Raw genomic sequence first — 19,465 nt, forward strand, 5'->3', positions numbered from 1 at the left:
ACCGCCTCCCCGCGGCCCTCGGGCGCCCTCGGCTGCAGAGCCGCTGCCCGGCGCGCAGGAGCCGGGCTCGCCAGCGCGCCTCGCCGCTTATCTGCGCTGTTTGGCCAGCCAGGGTTGGAAAGGCAGGCTTTTCTGTCCCCGCCGAGTCAACAGGCAGACCCCGGGCCGCCGGACTATTTCTGTCTTATCAGTGCAGGAATGCGGCAGCCGCGGCGGCGAGCGGGCGGGCGGCGGCGGCGTGGGCCGTGGGCCGTCAGGGCAGCCCTGAAGGGGCCCCCTCCCCACTCCGCACGAGTAGAAGTGTGAGAGAGCCCAGCAGGACTCAGAGGGGAGAGTTGGAGGAAAAAAAAAAAGGCAGAAAAGGGAAAGAAAGAGGAAGAGAGAGAGAGTGAGAGGAGCCGCCGAGCCCACCCCGATGGCCGCGGACGAAGTTGCCGGAGGGGCGCGCAAAGCCACGAAAAGCAAACTTTTTGAGTTTCTGGTCCATGGGGTGGTGAGTGGGGGAAAGTTAGCGGGGGAGGGTGAGCGAGCTGGCTCGGGCTGAATGGAGGGATGATCGGGAGGGGCCGGGAGGGGGCTCCCGCTCTCCACCCGCCAGCCGGGCCACCGCGGCCCTCCGCCCAGCCCCGGGACTGTGGCCTGGCACCCGAACACGTCGTCAGGCGGCCGGCCGGGGATGGGTGCCCGGGGCTGGGAAGGGAGGCGTTCGCGTGGATTCTTGTCAGGGGCTGTGGGTGGGACTTGGGGACTGTCCCCCCCAAGTGGGGGGGTCCCGTCTGGACCAGCCGTGTTTTCTTCGGTTCTTTCCCTTGTGGGCCCAGGTGTTAACCCCTGCCCCGGGAGTGGGGGTGGGGGACGGGCATGGGCCGGGCTGTCTGTTCATGGAGAGTGTCTCTCTGATTGTGGCTGGGGAACAAGGAGCAGGTGACCCTGGAGGCACCGCGAGCAGGAAGCTCTCTGGCTGAACAACCTCTGCATTCCGTCAGTCAGTCCGGAGGGCTCCGGGGTTTTGCCGATGGCCTCTGCCATCGGGGTCAGAGGCAGGCCCTCTCCGGGGACAGACTCCAGATTAAGGGGTCTGAGGATCCCCCTGGCAGACTTAGCCACCAGAAACCGATGTCCTTGATGCCTCAAAGGTGTGAAGGAAGGGCTAGACTCAGGGACGTGAGGCCTAGAGATGGAAGGGGCCGGGCAGCAACGTCACAGGCCAGGGAGGTGCACAGGGAGCCCAAGGGAGCCCGGGGCCACGTGAGGGCATGGGAGCCTCGAGCTGGCCAGCAAGGGCCAGGTTGCGAAGGGTGTAGGGGGCAGTGGAATGGGACATGCAGGGGTTCCAGGACTTGGGATGGGTGCCACGGTTGGAGCCGGGTAGAGAGGACGCAGTCAGGTTTACTATGGCCAAATTTGGTTGTGACCCCAAAGAAGGCCTGTTCTCAGGGAGGCCAGAGTCCCTAGAATCTTGCCGCCCTTCACGGGGGTGGCCCTGGTGGCTGCCACAGTTCTCTGGGGCCTGTTCAGTGGATCAGTGAGTATCACTGGCCTTGATAAATGAGAGCAGCCAGTAGGAAAAATGGGCTTCCTCGGGGTAGGTAGCCTGTCCCCCATCCCCGAGGGGCTCCCATGTTAGTCAGCTATATTACCAGTCCTAAATTTGCCGCTTGGGGGATTCCCTCTAAAAAGGTCCACCTAGGAGGGGGAGAGGCTGCGCCCATGGATTTTTCGTTTGGCCAACTTAGAGCTTCAGTTCTTGGGTAGCCGTGAACCCCATTGCCTCACTCCCAAGGCGTTATCTGTGCTGGGTGAGAATGGCCGGGCACGGGCTCCATTCTGGGTCATCAACCTGGAGGTGTGAGTGACAGGGTCAGGTGGGCAGGGGAGGCAGACACATGGACAGGCAAGTTTCGCTGTGGGAGTGATGGACAGAGACAGCTGGCTGGCTGGGGGTTAGGGTTAGGCACAGCGCCCCGCAGGAGGGAGAGCTGGCAGTTAGAATGGATTCAGCAAGCGGTGGGGGGGGGGGGCAGGGCTCCTCCCTGTGCCTGGGGACAGCTGCACTCCTCGGGGTACAGTGGTGGCGTTTAACGATGGTGGGCACAGGGTCTGCATCCATTGCCCCCTAATCTCCTTCCTGCCCTCCTTGTCCCAGTCCACATCCCACCCACCTTGCTCTGCCCCCCCTCCCCCCAATCTCTCTTCTGGAACCTGGACAAGCAGGGTTTAAAAAGTCTCTGAAACAGTTCACGTCATGAATATGCATCCCATCTGCATCCCGTCTGAGCACCTGGGTAGTGTCAAGGGCATACACCTGCCTCCTCACCATGGCTCCCTTTGACCCCTGACTTGTGACCTCATGGGGTGGGGTGGGAAGCAGAGGCCTGTAGGATGGGACCACCTCTGGTGATCCAGGTGGACAGGAAGGGACAGCTGGATGTTAGAGGAAGTGCCGCTGCTTTTGACCTACCCAGGGCCTCCAGTCACGAATCCTGGTGGCGTTTGACCTCAGCCCCTCTGGTGGCCTCCAGCCCCACCTCTCACCTTCATCTTGGGAGCAGAGTATGGGGGTGAGCTGAGTCGGTGAGGCCCCCTGGGGGCGGAGGCTTGGAATGGGGAGAAGGGGACAGAGGTCAAAAGCAGGAGCCCAGAGAGAAGAGTGGGCTTGGATGAGGAGGGCGAGTGCGAGGCGCGACGGCCCAGGAAGTGGACTGGGAAGCAGGCGATAGGGTGCGGGGCCGCAGGGGTCCGCGCGGGGAGCTCAGCCCCCAACTTCGGTGAAGCCGCAGAGATCTGGAAGCCCTGGCTCTTCAGGGGCCAGCCGCTCGGTGCCGCCTTGGCCAGGCGGAGCTGCGTGACCTTGGCCAGGTCGCTTTTCTCCTTGAGCCGCGGTTGCCTCATCTGTCAAGTGGGGTTGGAAGGACCCGCTCAGTCTGTGTTGCAGAGGAGCGTGTGGATGTGCACATCCTTTGAGAAGGTTGAAAGGCGCCATTAATATTCATTTTCGCGGTACCTTCCGCAAATGCGAGGCTGGCAATGCCCCGTGCAGTTGCCTGGCTTCAGTTAGCTTCCTGCAGCGACACGCAAAGCCCCTCCGCCAAAGCCGCGCGGTTCCGGCGCCCCCGCCCCTCCCACCCCTCCCACCCCTCGCTCACGCCGGCGGCATCAGGGTCACCGGCCGGGGATTTGAAGTGGGGGAGACGCGGCTCATCACGCCGGGAGCCGGGGCCCTGGTCTGACCCGCGGGCTCCTGTTTCTGCTTCACCCCCGCCCCCCAACCCAGCGCCCCGGGATGCCGTCTGGAGCCCGGATGCCCCACCAGGGGGCGCCCATGGGCCCCCCGGGCTCCCCGTACATGGGCAGCCCCGCCGTGCGACCCGGCCTGGCCCCCGCGGGCATGGAGCCCGCCCGCAAGCGAGCAGCGCCCCCGCCCGGCCAGAGCCAGGCCCAGAGCCAGGGCCAGCCGGTGCCCACCGCCCCCGCGCGGAGCCGCAGGTGAGTGGGGCCCAGCGCGGAGGGGGCGGACCGCAGGACCCGCAGGGACGGGGCGGGCGAGGAGCGGGATTGGCAGGGGCGGGGAGGAATGATCAGCAGGGATCGAGTCGTCCTGGGTGGGATGCCCTCTTGGGAGGAGGGCCGAGGGGGCACTGCTCTGGTTCCTTTGTGTGCCCACCGTAGACAGGCTGCGGCCGTCGCGTCCTTCTCCTCGTCACTGCTTGTCTCCCTCTCCACCCCTTGTCCCCAGCTTCTGGGTGATGCTTCAGTCTTGGGGATGGGGTGGCGGGCGGGGGGGGGTGCGGCTGGCACAAGGACTAAGGGCAGAGCTTTGGGACCGTGTTTCTCAAAGTGTGGTTGTCCAGTGCACCCTCCCCAGAATCCCCTGGCTCCAGCGTTTCTAAGCCCCACATCCGACCTTCCAGGGAGGGTGGCGCCCGGGAATTCTCCCTGTGGGTGGGTGTTGAGGGGGGAGATCTCTGTCCAGTCGTGCTCTCAGGTGATTCTTAGGCACTCACAGGTTGAAGAGCTGTCATAACCTACCCTGGACCAGGTCTGCCCCTAAGCCACCAGGGGCCGGCCCATTTCCTGGTCAGAGCCAGCTGGTAGCACCCCCAAAGCGCCTGCTGGCACCTGGCAAGAGAGATGCCCCTCTGGGTTTCACTATTTAGCCAAACACACATGCTTCCTTTTGCACACCAGATGGAATCCTATAAAATGTGTAATATGGATTTTACCTCATTATTAAATATTTTTTACACATCGAGGAAATTTCCCTGTTTATAGGAATACTATAATGAATTCTTTTGCAAAGCGCATCATCTTGTTATGCAGTAAACAAGTCCCTGATTTATGTCGTATAAGCCGAGAGTTTCACATAGATAATTTGTTCAAAACAAATCAGACCTTTTAATGAAAGCTGCTTGCCTAGCCTGAGACTAGGATTTTGGACAGGGAGGGGCAGTGGTTGAGAACACCACACGGGGGCAGCATAGAGCCGTCCTCTAGGCCGGGCTCTGATCTTGACTCGCCGAGGATTTTCTGGGGTGCTTCTGGAAGTCAGAAGCAGCCGGCAGGTCAAGAAGAGGCAAAGTCCAGCCCACAGTCACTTCCCACTGGAGGACATCCGCACATACTCTCTGAATCCCTCCGGGTGTGTCCCCGGGCCCTGTTGGCCCGTGGTGCGAGATAGAGCACCCCCTGCCTGTCGGTGTCTCCGTCCAAGCCCAGGGTGGCAGGGGCACAGTCCTCACCAGCTTCATGCCGCCACTCCTTGCTCCAGGAGCCAGAGCAGGGGGTGGTCATCTCCCCGCCCCCTGAGCTCAGGCCGCCTTGGGTGGTGCAACCCTGCTGAGCGGCACGGGGAAGTCCTTCGAAGCCATCCCCCTTCTCCGTCCTCCCTCCTCCCCGGCTTCTCCCAAACACTTCTGCAGCTCCCTCACCCCCAGCCCCTCCTCCGTCTGCATTTCTCCGGCCCCGAGGATACGATGGGGTGGCAGGGGGCTCCCGGGCCAGAGAAAAGAACGAGGTCACCCCAGCTCCCAGCGAGAGGACAGGGCGCCAAGGCCACACACCACTGTCGGAGCCCCTTGGGCAGGCAGACTGGCGGGCTGTGGGAACCCCAGCCAGGCGGGCGGAGATGTCGGGATAATTTAGCAGGTGGCCTCGTTACTCCCAGATCTGTCGCCATGGTAACCTGGTTTTTTCTTTAAAAAATGTACAGTGCCAAGAGGAGGAAGATGGCTGACAAAATCCTCCCTCAAAGGGTGAGTGCCTTTCACAGCAGCCCCCGGCGCACCCCCCATCCCGCGCTGCTCCGCCCTCCTCTCCCCCTACCCCGTTCACCTCCCCTCCCCCCTCAGGAGCAGAGCTTCAGCGTCACAGTCACTTTCACTTTTTGTTCAAAAAGCCAATTAAGAAGTGAGGCTTCTCAGGCCAGAGGAGGGGGCGGGGGGGAGGGAAGCAGCCCAGCCGCACTGGCTTGGGGTGCAGTGGGCCGGATTTCAGCCACCCGAAGACACACGGAGCAGGGACGGGGCTGGGGGGTGGCCGAGCGCGGCTGAGACATCAGCTGGAATGACTGGGCGAGGTACCAGAGTAAGGGCGAGCAACCACACCCCCTAACTACCTCAGGGACCCCAAGGTCCTGGCCACTTGGCAGACACCCGAGGGAGGCCCAGTGGCCGTGTGACAAGGGAAAGGACAAGAGGAGGAGGCGAAGCCCTCGAGTGTGCTGGGCTCCATGGAGGCTCCGGCCTCCCCTAGCGATGAAGTGTGCGGGTCCCCCTAGAGGGAGAAGCAGTCTTTCTCCCTGCACCTCGAGGCGGCCACTGCCGGATACGGAGTCCTGGGGCCGGGCGCCCTCCTCACGAGGTCCCAGAAGCTGGCCAGCTCCCCTCCACCTCTGTGCACTCTGAAGTCACGTGACACACGCGCCGTCCACCTGCAGCAGCGGCTGAGTCCCTGGTTCCCTGCCTTGCTCCTCCTCTTCCAGATCCGGGAGCTGGTCCCCGAGTCCCAGGCTTACATGGACCTCCTGGCATTTGAGAGGAAACTGGATCAAACCATCATGCGGAAGCGAGTGGACATCCAGGAGGCTCTGAAGAGGCCGATGAAGGTGCCTTGGTGTGGGGGCAGGAAGAGGGCTCTACGTCCTGTTCCCAGAACGGAGAAACGGGGCTGCCCTGGGGGTGGGCGCACAGTGTCTGCTCTGTGGGACACTCTTTATCTCTACAGCAAAAGCGGAAGCTGCGTCTTTATATCTCCAATACCTTTAACCCCGCAAAGCCGGATGCCGAGGATTCCGATGGCAGCATCGCCTCCTGGGAGCTGCGGGTGGAGGGGAAGCTCCTGGATGACGTACGTCCCCGGCCCAGGTCTCTCCAGGGGTCCTGGGGTGGGTACGGGGCTGGGCTGAGGACGGCACCAGACGTTTGCAGCAAGGGTTAGGGAGTCAGCCCTGGCCGGGGTCGGTGGCCTAGAGAGACCGCTGGGGTGCGGAGGCCTGCTTCTGACCGGCTGCCTGACCCCACCAGCCCCACCCACCCCGAACTCATTCTGCCCCCACGGTCCCTGTTCCGCCCCCACGGTCCCTGTTCCTCTCCCACAGCCCAGCAAGCAGAAGCGGAAGTTCTCTTCCTTCTTCAAGAGTTTGGTCATTGAGCTGGACAAAGACCTCTATGGCCCTGACAACCACCTAGTCGAGGTAAGACCCAAGCCCCTCTTGTCCTTGAATTGCTGCCCATCCACGGGCCAGAGTCCCTGAAGAACTTGGACCTAGTCCCATCAGCGGTACAGATCTGGATCGGAACCGCCCTAGAGCCCCACGTCCCCCCAGCCCAGATGGGCCTGAGAGGTGACCCCGCCCTGCTCCCCGTACAGTGGCACCGAACGCCCACCACCCAGGAGACAGACGGGTTCCAGGTGAAGAGGCCAGGGGACCTGAGTGTGCGCTGCACGCTGCTCCTCATGCTGGACTACCAGGTCCGTGCCTGCCCCCCCACCCGCCCCCCGGACGGCACACGAGGCCCTCGCCCCCCCGCGCCCTTTCTCTTAGAGAAGGACAAGGGACCCCATTCTCCTCCCCACCCCCCTTTTCCAGACGCATGTTCCCAAGGAGCCTGTCACCACATGCCCCACCCCCACGCGGTCCCGCGCTGCCTGGCCCCAAGCCCTTTCCATTCCCTCCCTCATTTTCACGGTCACCTTTTCCCAGCCTCCCCAGTTCAAACTGGATCCCCGCCTGGCCCGGCTGCTGGGGCTGCACACACAGAGCCGCTCGGCCATCGTCCAGGCCCTGTGGCAGTATGTGAAGACGAACAGGCTGCAGGACTCACACGACAAGGAATACATCAACGGGGACAAGTACTTCCAGCAGGTAGCCTGAACGCAGGGGCGCGGGCGCGGGCAGTTGCCAGCAGGGGGCGTGCCTCCACGAAGGCACCCCACATCCCTCCTGGATTCCCAGGTTTCAGAAACGGTACACACTCAGGGTCGGTCAGGGTCTCGGCACCAGGGGCCCGGGCCAGGCCCTACCGTGGCAGAGCTGCGTGAGCCGCCCCGGGTTAGGGAGGTCTGATTGGGCCAACAGCTTCGGGGAACGTGATATTCTCGGCCCTCGGAGTTGGCTGGATTCCTGGGTGCTAGTCCTGGGTTCTGACTCTGGGTAAGTTACTCAGCTGTTTCGAGCTTTATCTTTACAGTGGGCCGACGACACCCGTCCCCCGTCCAACCCACTGGGCAGTTAGGAAACTCCAGTTGCTGTGAAAGAGATTTGACAAAGGGATTATTAGTGGTAAATTTTAAATAAATACAGCAGATAAACCCGAGGAGGAAAGAGAACATGATGTTTATTGAGCTCTTGCCACGTGCCGGGCACCGTTTCAAGCTCTTTATGTGCTGAGTCGCTGAATTCTCACGGTCCTGGGGGGCTACTGCCGTCATCCCCGTGCCGGAGGTGGAGAAACTGAGGTCTGAGTGGTTAAGTGACTCGCTCAGGCTGCACAGGAAGTGCTGGAAGCAGGACTTACACCCGGGCAGGCGGACCCTGTTCTCAACAGACCCGCAGCCACCCTAGTCCCTGCCCCGTGCGCGGTGGGGAGCTAGCCTTGCTCCTGGCTGCTCGCGGCCTTTCCAGAATGGAAGGCTCTGGAACTGTAGTCACGCTTGTTCAAGCACAGAAGAGTGACCTCTCTCTCTCCCTCTCTCCTTTAGATTTTTGATTGTCCCCGGCTGAAGTTTTCTGAGATTCCCCAGCGCCTCACAGCTCTGCTGTTGCCCCCTGACCCAATTGTCATCAACCACGTCATCAGGTGAGGCCCCGGCTTGCTCCCCAGACCAGACAGGCATTGCATCCTGGCCTTCCCGTCCCTCCCCTCTGCATCTGCCCCAGGCCCTGGGCCTCTGCGGGGCAGGTGAACACCGAGGGCTGGCCTTCCCGGCAGTGTGGACCCGTCGGACCAGAAGAAGACGGCGTGCTATGACATTGACGTGGAGGTGGAGGAGCCACTGAAGGGGCAGATGAGCAGCTTCCTCCTGTCCACGGCCAACCAGCAGGAGATCAGCGCTCTGGACAGTAAGGTGGGGCCAGAGCCCAGAACTGGAGTGGGACATGAACCCAGAAAGGACAGAGCACAGACGGAGCAGACACAGGCATGGGCCTGTGGAGAGGTGAAGGGCAGGTGGCCCTTCCCCCTGCCCTGCTGCAGCGGGTGGGAGGCGGGCAAGGGGTGGCCCGCCACAGGACCGCAGCCACCCTCCCCCACGCGCCCCGCTGCTCCCACGGCCAGGTGAAAGCATCTGTCTTTCTACCTGCAGATCCATGAGACGATTGAATCCATAAACCAGCTCAAGATCCAGAGGGACTTCATGCTAAGCTTCTCCAGGGACCCCAAAGGCTACATCCAAGACCTGCTCCGCTCCCAGAGCCGAGACCTCAAGGTGAAGGGGAGTCCGGGAGCGCTGGGTGGGAGACAAGCATATCGGGAAGGCAGTGAGCGCTGTCCCCCGGGGGGCTGGAGGGCGTCTGGGCTCAGGAGTCCGGGAGCGCTGGATGGGAGACAAGCATATCGGGAAGGCAGTGAGCGCTGTCCCCCGGGGGGCTGGAGGGCGTCTGGGCTCGGGGCTGACCCCGCTGCTGCCTCCCAGGTGATGACAGATGTGGCAGGCAACCCCGAGGAGGAGCGCCGGGCCGAGTTCTACCACCAGCCCTGGTCCCAGGAAGCCGTCAGCCGCTACTTCTACTGCAAGGTGGGCAGGGCCCGTGCACCTCAGCCCCCCTCACTCCGAGAGGGCACCCCTCGCCTCGGGGGAGCCCTCCCCGCTCCCAGAGGCTCTTCCGAGGCAGGGGGCGCCCTGTCACTCACTGGCGGCACGGTCACCCTGCTCCTGCTCTCGCTCCTCACAGATCCAGCAGCGCAGGCAGGAGCTGGAGCAGTCGCTGGTCGTGCGCAACACCTAGGGGCCCCGTGAGGGAGCACGTGGGGCCCCCCCGGGGCCGCGCCTGTCCCCCGGGGCTCTGCCGTCACTCCTCTGCCGCCTGCCTGCCTTCCTCGGGGTGAGGCGGGGAACTGGATTAAAGGTCATTCATCTGATGGCAGCTGTGTGGTCATTGGCAACCGGGAAGGAGGAGGAAGGGGAAGGCAGTGGGCCCCCCGAGAACACTCCCCAGGCCCCTCCCTCAGATTCTTCTTGCTCGTTTTCCCTAGACCTAAAAAACACTTTGGCAGAAGACACTTTTAATAACGTTTTCTTATTAAAAAAAAATACAGCGACATGCTCTCCATCTGTCCGCCGCGCCCTGCCCTCCCGGGGCTGCGGCAGAGGGGGCGCGCGCGGGGCTAGGTGCTGTTGGCCTGCTCCTGCTCGAACAGCGCCATGGCCAGCTGCGCGCGGCCGGCCAGCCCCTCCAGGTTGCTGAGGCGGCAGCGGTGGTAGAGCTCCTCGCTGAGCCGGGGGCTGCAGTCCCGCAGGGAGAACCTCTGCACCAGGCCTGGCTCCACGGCCCGGAAGAGATGGAGCCCTGAGAACCGGAGGAACACGTCCATCACCTCCAGCCCCTCCAGGGCTTCCTCCTCCTCCTGGCCCGCCAGCTCGGCCGCCAGCCGCGCGCGGGCCGCCAGGTAGTCGGCGTTGTAGAAGCAGCCCTCCGCGGACGCGTGGCGGTCAAACCTGCCGCCCACGGGAGTCCCCCGGGAAGGGTCGGCGCCGGGAGGGGACGGGGGGTCGGGGCCGGCCCCCGCGGGCCCCGGGGGAGACCTCTGTGGTGCCAGGGTGGGGTTGAACTCCTGGAAGTGGACCGGGAAGAAGGCCTGCCAGCCGGAGATGGCGTTCATGCGGCAGCGGTTCAGGACTTCGGGCCCGGGCCGGGTCCACACGGTGGTCAGGAAGAACAGCGTGTCCACCGGGTGCTTCTTTGAGACCACGTCCATGAGCCGCACCTGGGAAGGGGCCTCGGCGCGCACGGCGAGCCAGGCCAGCCTCGTCCCTGGGTACCGTTGTTCTAACTCGGCTGCCGCAGCCTTCACCCCCAGAAACGGGTCCAGGGCCCCCCGGCCGCCTTCCCGCGGCCCGTAGACCAGCAGCAGGGTGAGCAGCGCGTGCTCTCGCGGCTCCAGGACGCCCGCGGCAAAGGCCTCGAGGAAGGCGGGGGCCGCGGCGGCTTCGGCCACCGGGAGCGGCAGCACCAGCTGCACGCGGGTGGCCTCGGTGACGTAGGGCATGGGCAGGATCTCCACCCGACTCAGCGGCCGCAGCAGGCTGACCCTGCGCGCCAGCGCCCGCCGGTGCCCGCGCTGCGTCACGGCCTCCAGCAGCAGGTCCAGGGTGTACTCCATGCCCCGCGCCGGGTCGAAGCGCCGATAGCCGTTGAGGAGCCGCTGCTTCCGGAAGCGCAGGCGGGGCTGGTAGCGCCGGTTCAGCTGCTCCAGAGCCGTCTCCACGGCGTCGCCCACGTCCACCCGGCTGGCCCCCTGCAGCGGGCACTTGGGGGCCCCATCTGCACAGGAGAAGATGTGCTGCTCTGTGAAGTAGTCCCAGCCCAGGACCTCAAAGCGAGAGTGCGGAGTGAACGGGGCCGGGAGCCCCACGGGCCAGCTCAGCCCTGCCGCCCCCTCGGGGGTCAGCTCCGTCAGGTTCCGGATCTGAGCCTAGGGTGGGGGGGGGGGACACACAGTCAGCACCTGTCTAGGTGGTCGGGACCCAACCATCCTGGGCTCTGGGCCCTATCCTGCCTCCGCCAACACTTAGTGGGGCGCCCCTGGCCAATCTGATAACCCCTGTCCGCCATGCTCCTCGTCAAAGGCGGTAGGCACGCGAATCCCACCTACCTTACTCAAGTGTGGGAAGTGCCTCGGCTGAGGCTACAGCTTCCCCGAAACGGGACCTTTGTTCTCACTCTACTCCACCTCCGACAAGCCCACGACCACTGAGGCTTCTATGTCCCACCCTTGGGGTTCTAAGGACAGTACTAGAAGTCCAGGGACTTCTGGGTGGGAGAAGTGGACGCGCTCTAAGTGCCAGGCGACCGACCCTCAGTCCCCCTGCAAACCTTTCAACTGCATCCGAGTCCAGACTGACCTGCACCCACAGGGCCCCTTCTCCCTGGACTTTGAGACTCAGGTAGGGTCGGCCTCTTTCTACCCTGCCCAGCCCCCCGACCAGCCCCCCGCCCCGCCCACGGCCCGGCCCCGCTCACCTGCAGCTGCTCTATCTCGCTGTACGCCCGCTCCAGCTCCAGGGCGCTGAAGCGCTTGTGCAGCCGGTACATGAGGGTGCCCTCGGAGACGGGGTGCACGGCGAAGGCACTCAGGAAAGCTGCGCTCCCCTCCTTCTCGGGGTCTCTGTTTTTGGCCAGTTCAAATGAGCGATACTGCTGCCCCTAGAGGGACCGGGCGGATCAATCAACACACGGCGGGGGCTGCTGTCCCCAGCCAGCCCTGACCAGAGTCCACGGGCACCCCTGCCTGCCTGCCTGTCGCTGCCGAGAAAGGAGGGAGGGAGCAGGAGCTCATGCCAGTGTCCCCTTAACCTTGGCCTTACTCTTACCCCTGGGGTTTGGAAAGAGGATGTTGAGTAGGTAACTAAGGACGCCCTCTTCCCCAGATACCCCACTGATTCTCAAGGGAATGAACGCCACGGGTCAGCAAATAGTCCCCAAATGTTGGTTTCGTCCACTCTTCTCCAGGCCCAAGGGCAGGGCAGCTTTCTGAGGCAGCACCTCATTCCTCCTGGAGAGGCCGCCTCTACAACCTTCCCAGAGGTTGTGGACCTTCCCAGAGACCACAGCCCTGCGTGTGGGGGAGGGGCGGAGGGTGGGGACAAGTGGGGGGAGAGGGAGGACTGGTGAATGGGGGTGCCTGTCTTGCTCGCAGGGTTCCTGACAAGATGCCGCTTTGCCAGTCTCCCGGGGCCTGAGACCGCCTGAGGTGAGCAGAGGGGTGCTCCGTGGCCGGGGAGGGTTAAACAGGCCCTGAGAGGCGGCTGGGAATGAGCCGGCAGCACTCAGCCTGGAGGCCAAACCTTCGGCCACAAGGGCCGGGACTGACTAGAGAGGGCTGTCACCTGGTGCTGCGAGACACAGCCGATACCCAGAGAGTCGATGAGGCAGCGGCCAAGCCACTCGTCAGGGCGGGCACTGAGAATGTCTCCTCGGCAGCCATCCAGATGCGGCCGCAGTCGAAGCAGGAGACTCCGTGACAGCAGGTAGCCAAAGCCCCCATGGCAGTACCGGGCCTGCTCGCCAGCACCAATGAACTCCTCCGCCCGGCCCAGGTACAGGTCTTGGTTGATGCTGAGGTGGCCGGCGAGCGCTGCCAGGCGCGGGGCCTGCACGTAAGTGTCATCCTGCATGATGAAGAACCAGTCGTAGTCGCCTCCGAAGTGCGTGTGGAGATGGCGCAGGGTCTCGGACATGAGCCAGGCCGGCCGCTCGTCCCCATGAGACACCACCTGCATCCCCGCTGGAGTCCGGGCCCCTCGCTGCCCGGTGAAGTACAGTAACCGAGGGAAGTGGTGGGCCACTGTGCGGTTCACGGCCACGGCCAGAGTGGACAGCGTGGCCCGGGAAGTGAGGACAGCCACCAGCAGCCGCTCACGAGAGCCCAGCTCCGTCTGGATGTACCGAGTCCTGTGGAGAGACCGGCACCCCCAGGGTCAACCCTTCATGTGGGGGAGCCCAACCTGTGCAGCGTACACCCCCCTAGGGACGAGGGAGGTGGGGCGAGAAAAGAGAAGGGAAAGCCCCTCGTCACTACTAACTAGCTCCCGGCGAGCACCCGGAGGGCGGCCCTGGCATTGACTCGGGGTGGGGTCTAAGGACGGATTAGATGCGTGAGATGCAATTCCCGCCCTATTCAAGAACATCGACACTAACTGCACGCCAGTGGCTGCGACCTTCCTGGACTGAGGAGGAGGGGAACGGGCTGGACCATGACGGGTAATAAGGCGCAGCATGCTCCAGGGAGCCTAACACCGATTACCAGTGAAGGCAGAGGCAGGGACTCAGAGCGCCCCCACACTGGGACCTGGGGCCTGGGGCCAAGCACACATGCAGCTCTCACCTGAGCACCTTCTTGTAGGGCTTGTTGGGATCCCTGTAGTAGGGAACGATCCGGGGTTTGAAGTCCTCGTCACTTTGGTCGAGCCGAGTTCTTGAGTCTGGATTCTGCAGCCCCCCCGGTTCCCTCACGGCCTCTACACAGGGATGTTCTCCCTCACCCTGGATCCAGGACACGCGCAAGAGGCTCAGGCTGCATCCCAGAGACAGTCCTAGGATGAGGGGCAGTGCGGGTCGCAGCACAGCCAACAGGGAGCTCAGGCGCATGGTGGCGGGCCCCGCTGAGTACGTGCCCCGACCGACCAGTGGGATGACGGGCGCCAGGCCGGCAGGAGGCCTGCAGTTTTAACTGGGGAACCTGGGGTCAATGGGGTCGGCGACAGAGCACGGCGTGTCTGCTCCCTGGCCCAGCATCCCCGGGAAACTGGCCTGTCCTGTCTTCACGATCCTGCCTGCCGCCGGGTCCTCAGCCGCCAAGGTGCCGGCTCTACCCCTCAGCCCAAATGGTAATAAACATCAGAACCGGTTTCACCTACTAATGGCTCATGGTCTGTCTTCCAGTCGAAAGGGAAGGAAACGAAGCTCAATCCTGCCGAACCTAATCCAAACAGAAGGACTACGCAATTCCGTACACTGGCTCTGAGTCAAGAGCCAGCAGCAACTGATACAGAGGTGGTTACGGGAAAAGCACATGCTCCATTGGAACAGGCGCCCCAGCTGGAGGAGCCGGCCTCGGACGCCTTTCCCAGGAGCGCCCGGCTCTGGGCTCGTTTCTCACGCAATTTACTGAAGGGGCTGCTGACTGGCTGGCCGAGGCGGGCACAAGGGACGGGACCAGGGCCTCTTTGCACTCCGCTCTGAGTGTTAAGGAAACACAGGCCTCGAGTAACCCCTCTGCCCGTCAGGAGTGGTGGGGAGCCCCCGGCACCGCTGCGCGTGGAAGTTCTGCCCATCCAAATGAGGTGGACAGATATGAAGACGACCCAGCGCCCAGGGCCTCTCAGAGGAGCACAGTGGCTGATGAGACCACTTCCCCGCGCATTCTTCTCCTGATCCCAGCTGCCGAGAGGCTGGTGCGGGCCACCTCCCTCTGAGAGACAGGAGGCAAATGACAGTAAATCTGGCTATGTAAGAGCGATTCGGTGTCTGGGTTTACCAGGGCCCCAGGTACCCAAGCCGAACCAAACCGAACCGAGAGGACGAGAGGCAGCTGGAGGAACGCAGGGGGATCCTGGGAAGAAAAACGGGGGCGCGGCTGGCTGCGGACGCGACCGTCGCCAGGGCCGGCACCCCTGCTCTACCTCTCAGCGACCAAAGACCAATTGGAGTCCTGGGAAGAAGGCGCAAAGCGACTTTTAGCCGTCAGTCTCAAAGCAGAAATAAAACCGGCTGCGTCACGGAGCGGCGAGGAGGGGCGGGGGGGGGGGGCCGGAGGTCGCAGCTGGGGGAGGTGGGCAAAGACCCCGAGCAGAGGCGCTTCCGTGGGGCGACAGCCCTGCCTGCGCCGGCGGCCGAAGGACAGCGAGGGTCGCCCCGGGGCCCGCAGGGAGAGGCCCCTGCAGCTGGGCCAGGGGCGGACGGACCAAGGAGGGACCGAAACGACCCGCGATGCGACCACTGCCGTCCCGAGGAGCAGGGCCGAGGGCGTGGGGGTGGGACCTGCTCCTGTGGCCGGGAGCCGCGCCCCTGTCGCCCCTCACAGAGGTGGAGGTGGGGTAGGGGGAACAGACCCTAGGGCTCCGGTGAGGCGCCGGCTCCGCCGCCGCAGCCGCTGCCACCTCACAGCCCGGCCCGCTTCTTCCTCTTCCGCTCGCTGTCAGTCTCCGTCTCTATGGTGACCGCATCCGGCCGCTCGCTCTGCCACCGCTCTCTCTATGGTCTCCCCGCCTCTTCCCCGCAATGCCAGCCTTTCGGAGGGTGACGTGGTTTGCCCCGGCCAGCCACCCGACCCCCAAGAACAGGAGTGCTTCCACAGACGCTAATCCGAGTGGACCCTAAGGTGCCCCAAACCTTCAACCTCGACTCCCATGCACTGGGAAAAAATGCTCTCCCCCCAGTGATCATGCTTTTCCCTCCCGAAGGGCGTCCTAACCCCATCATCCACCCGGTTATTTCAGAACTAGTTGTCGTTTGCCTACCAAGTTCTAGGCCACCGTAATGAGTACGTAGGAAGCAGGCGGTAGTCGAGCTGGGCACAGTCCTTGTCCTCGGGAAGCTGAGAGTCGACGGCGACAGGCATTAAACTCACACTGGCGTAGCGAAAATACAAACTTAGGTAGAAATCTCAAACTGTCATTAACATTATTTGCAGAGAAGTAGAGTCCAGTGGAAAAACACGACAGGAAGAATCAGACCGAGAAATTGGGACTGCTGAGATCCAAAGGTTTAGTAAGTTCCCCAGACAAAAAGTTGAGAGCTCCAGGTAACAGCGGAGCGCAGAAGGCCCTGGACGAGGAAGGCAGAGAACCTGGGACAGCCAGGCAGCTACCTCCTGGTAAGGGAGCGGAAACAGCCCAGGGGAGGCTGGGGAGCAGGCAGGGCCTTCTAAGACCGCACTGGGTTCCCAGCTAGGATGGCACATCCCTAGGGGGCAACTTGGGAGTGTACAGGGGCCATTTCCCTCTCAAATGGTTAAGGAAGGAGCCAAGAATGCTGGATGTCTTGCACACTGTCAGAGTATCACGCAGGAAAGAATTGTCCCACCTGGCTTTCAAGTGTCCTACTGAAAGTTCATGTAAGTGAGAAAACTGGTTATAATCGTTGATCCTTGAGCCTGTGTTTTATATACATAAATGATGTAATTTTGCAGATGGTAATATATGTCGAGTTTTCAAGGAATGTGTTCAGGAATTTACGAAGTTACCATTTTCGAAAACTGTATCACGGGTAGCAATGTCACTCACGGTGCCTGCATTTGCACTGTCGCATTCAAGGTGACCCTACATATACGTATAAGCATCTAATTATGTTTTCTAGCACATTGAAATAACATTTTATTATAAGGGATTGCCTTTTCTTCTGGGAAGACACTATAATTTTTTGAAATCAATGTGTTATATCAATGTGTTAGGTTATATCATCTATGAACTTTATCTCAAAACAGTAAAGGGGGTGTCATAAAAAATGTTTGTTATTAAAGGGAGCACTGGGCTGCTAGAGTTAAGAACTACCATTCTAGTAAGTTATAAGATAGACTCACCAGCACTGCTATCCTTTCCTGTGGTTTGGTCTTATCGTTTCAACTACAATTTGGTCCCTCCCGAGGTGATGAATGAATGACTTGTTAGAAGACTCTGGGAAGAAGAGCTGGGACACTCACTTAGAGGTTGGAAGGTCTAGGTTCCAGATCTACATTGTCCAATAGACATATATGATGCAAGCCACGAATGTGAGACATATATGTAATTTAAAATTTACTGGTAGCCAAGTTTAAAGAAAAAAACATGAAATTAATTTTAATAATATATTTTAGGGTATTATTAAATATATCCAAAATATTTCTATTGTAATCAATATAAAAAATTTAGATGTTTTTACATCTCCCCCCCCATGACCCCCAGCTTTAAAATCTGATGCACATCTCGATTCGGACTGGACTGGCCACGTTTCAAGTGCTCTATCGCCATATGGGGCCAGAGACTACCATATTGAATAGCACGGTTCCAGACCCTTCTCAGGTCATAAGTTTCTAGGTAATTCTGACCAGACATTGTCTTCCTTGGGTCTGTTTCTTCATATTTAAATGAAGAGTCTAGACCAAATGTTCTTGCTTCCAGCATTGACCTTCTGTTATTTTTCATATTTAGCCAGTTCTTTTGTCCTCCTTTCTGCCCACATCTCTCTCTCCCTCCCATGTCCCCATCTCTTCTCCCCTTGTCCCCAGGTCTGTTTTCTGCAAGACATCTAAACCCTGGGTGGGAACGGCAGGACTTCTTAAGTGGCCAACAAGTTTTCTAAGCCACTCTTGCTGTGCTGAGGTCAGACTGCCCAACAACTGATGATTCATGAGAAATCCTGGTTGTGATTGGTTGCTATGCAGGTAGCTTCAGAGAAGTAACTGGTTATAGTTTCTCTTGCCATCCCAAGCCATTTTACAAAGGTGGAGTTCTGGAAGCAGAAGTTCCGGCCTCAAATCCTGGCACTGTCTTCTACCAGCAGTGTTATTTTCTTAAGTACTCTGTGCCTTTGTTTCCAACTGTAAGATAGTAATAATACCTACCTCAGGGATTGTTGGGGAGATGAGATGGGATTGCATAAATGAAAGAGCATAATGTTAGTTCTCTGTAACCTGTAACCTGCCTGTAACCACACACTTTAATAAGTTTGGGGGAGGAAAGCATATTGTAGACAGGTCTCCCAGGAGACTAGGTGCTTGGAAGAGTGGTTTTTTTGTGATCCACACCATATATAACTCCTTTGCTTCATAAGGAGAGGCTTGGCAGTCAACGATTGCCTATATTCTTTACCTAAAACAATGCTTTTGCCCAGAGCAGGTGCTTAATACTTGTTAAGTGTAGTAAAAAAATATATATATATCTAGTATATACTTAGGTAAGGATTCTACTAGTGGCAGAGAAGGCAATAATTAGCCAATTGACAAGAATTAAATTCTAGTCTTTAACAATTATATGAGGTAAGTACTATCATCATTCCCATTTTATAGCAGAGTGTGTGTGTTTTGTCCAAAGTCACACACTAAATGTTAGCACTGGGGTCTGCATGCAGGCAGTCTGCCCCCAGAATTCATGCGTAGTTATGCTGTCGAATGAGATCCCCACGTAGGAACTCCAGCAGCATGGAAGAGTCACTTTTAAGGCACTTATCACCTGAATGTCACAGTCTGTTTACCTCTTTGCTGTTCCTTCTTAATTGTCAGCTCCCCAAGGTCACGGAATGACTTGTCACCATTACCACTCCAGCATCTAGCTCTGAGACTGACAAACAGTGGGCACTTAATTGAAGGGTATTCTAAAAAAGGCATGTTCAAAGGCATGAAGGCGTGGAATAGCATAGATTACCTGAACTACAAGTAGTTAGATTCTACCGGAGCTTCAAGTTGAGAAAGAAAACTAATTCTGTGGGGGAAAGAATGCTCATTCCAGAAAAGCGCCAAGGGGGCCACTTTTGGAGAATGTGCGCAGAGGGAGTAAGTTCCCTTTGCTTCTCTCCAGCTGTGTCACTCACTGATGGCGAGGCGCCGCTGGTCAGGGGCCTGGACAAGTAACAGAGATCACCAAGGGCATGCCTTGTACTTGGGGCTACAAATGTGAGATTTACGATGTAGACGATGAGAAGTCTGTAAGAGATTTTAAACAGTGAGAATCAAAGGAAAAGTAACGGGCAAGGTCTCATGACAAACATAATAAAGGTACACTCAGAAAAAGAGTCTTGTTCATTTACCTGTGGGCTCTTCCCACCAAACCTACTTGGCTTTCATGGACACTTAACAATTCTGGATGCGGTAGGCTACGCGGCCAAGGTTTACGAACCACGTTCCGCACCTCTAAAAGTTTGGTTACCACTGGGCCAGCCTCTAAAATCTCGATTTCATGAAACGAGGAAGCCTTTCTTCCAGCCACCTCACTTTTTCCTCCACCTCCCTCCTCTCGTCTGCCCATTGTCTCGACCTTTTCCCGCCTGATGCACGCCGGGAAGTGTAGTCGCCGGTCTCGCAGCCTGAGCCAGTGGCTCGGCCCCACGAACTCGGTATCTCCACATAAGAGATTTTTCGAGGGGCGGGGTGAAGCCTGGGAGGCCCGGCCCGCTTCCCCGAGGGGCAATCTGGGATTTGCAGTTTCCGGCGCCCGAAGCCGTCCTGCTGGCAGAGGGCTGTGGGACTCTAATGCCCCCTAGCCTCGCGCGGCCCGATGACGTCACAGGGCCCGCGAGGCCGCTGGGATACGTGGTAGTTCTCCCGGCGCAATC

At 60.1% G+C, this 19,465-nt stretch overlaps 2 protein-coding genes and 1 long non-coding RNA gene across 5 annotated transcripts in view; 1 reads left to right on the forward strand and 2 right to left on the reverse strand.

The window, feature by feature from the left end:
* The window catches only part of SMARCD3 (SWI/SNF related, matrix associated, actin dependent regulator of chromatin, subfamily d, member 3), a 25,447-nt gene extending 15,869 nt beyond the window's left edge, over nt 1-9,578 (forward strand). Inside the window, exons 1-13 of one of the 2 annotated variants that reach the window (XM_016163953.2) lie at nt 23-493; nt 3,275-3,486; nt 5,210-5,252; nt 5,981-6,103; nt 6,223-6,345; nt 6,596-6,691; nt 6,868-6,969; nt 7,202-7,363; nt 8,200-8,297; nt 8,430-8,565; nt 8,803-8,925; nt 9,133-9,234; nt 9,392-9,578. In XM_016163953.2, coding sequence (XP_016019439.1) covers nt 416-493; nt 3,275-3,486; nt 5,210-5,252; nt 5,981-6,103; nt 6,223-6,345; nt 6,596-6,691; nt 6,868-6,969; nt 7,202-7,363; nt 8,200-8,297; nt 8,430-8,565; nt 8,803-8,925; nt 9,133-9,234; nt 9,392-9,445 — 1,452 coding nt within the window. In that variant the 5' untranslated portion in view covers nt 23-415 and the 3' untranslated portion in view covers nt 9,446-9,578. Of the gene's footprint in view, nt 1-22; nt 494-3,274; nt 3,487-5,209; nt 5,253-5,980; nt 6,104-6,222; nt 6,346-6,595; nt 6,692-6,867; nt 6,970-7,201; nt 7,364-8,199; nt 8,298-8,429; nt 8,566-8,802; nt 8,926-9,132; nt 9,235-9,391 lie in introns of those variants that run through there. The other variant, XM_016163954.2, reaches the window with a different exon arrangement.
* CHPF2 (chondroitin polymerizing factor 2) lies at nt 7,818-15,357 on the reverse strand. Of its 2 annotated transcripts, none has more exons than XM_036230655.1 (5): nt 13,545-15,357; nt 12,547-13,111; nt 11,681-11,863; nt 9,351-11,132; nt 7,818-8,946 (listed from the first exon to the last, which is right to left on the reverse strand). In XM_036230655.1, the coding sequence occupies exons 1-4, from the start codon at nt 13,805-13,807 to the stop codon at nt 9,825-9,827; spliced, it is 2,319 nt and encodes a 772-aa protein (XP_036086548.1). In that variant the 5' UTR covers nt 13,808-15,357; the 3' UTR covers nt 7,818-8,946; nt 9,351-9,824. The 2 variants fall into 2 exon arrangements, with proteins under 2 accessions (XP_036086548.1, XP_016019438.1); XM_016163952.2 differs by having other exon boundaries at nt 7,818-9,033.
* Nucleotides 15,358-15,463: 106 nt separating this feature from the next.
* On the reverse strand, nt 15,464-19,359 carry LOC118610746. The gene is made up of 3 exons (XR_004954003.1): nt 18,389-19,359; nt 16,740-16,833; nt 15,464-15,789 (listed from the first exon to the last, which is right to left on the reverse strand). It is a non-coding gene; the product is annotated as an uncharacterized LOC118610746 (long non-coding RNA).
* Nucleotides 19,360-19,465: the final 106 nt, after the last annotated feature.

Source organism: Rousettus aegyptiacus, unplaced genomic scaffold (genome assembly GCF_014176215.1).
Source record: "Rousettus aegyptiacus isolate mRouAeg1 unplaced genomic scaffold, mRouAeg1.p scaffold_m13_p_13, whole genome shotgun sequence".
NCBI classification, from domain to species: domain Eukaryota; kingdom Metazoa; phylum Chordata; class Mammalia; order Chiroptera; family Pteropodidae; genus Rousettus; species Rousettus aegyptiacus.

Bases quoted from the DNA above. Each gene is read 5' to 3' on its own strand.
- CHPF2 (XM_036230655.1), bottom strand. From the start codon at position 13,807: ATGCGCCTGAGCTCCCTGTTGGCTGTGCTGCGACCCGCACTGCCCCTC. The intron at 13,112-13,544 runs GTGAGAGCTGCA...GTCTCTCCACAG, and splicing joins CCCTACAAGAAGGTGCTCAG to GACTCGGTACATCCAGACGG. The intron at 11,133-11,680 runs GTGAGCGGGGCC...CCCCCACCCTAG, and splicing joins GCGAGATAGAGCAGCTGCAG to GCTCAGATCCGGAACCTGAC.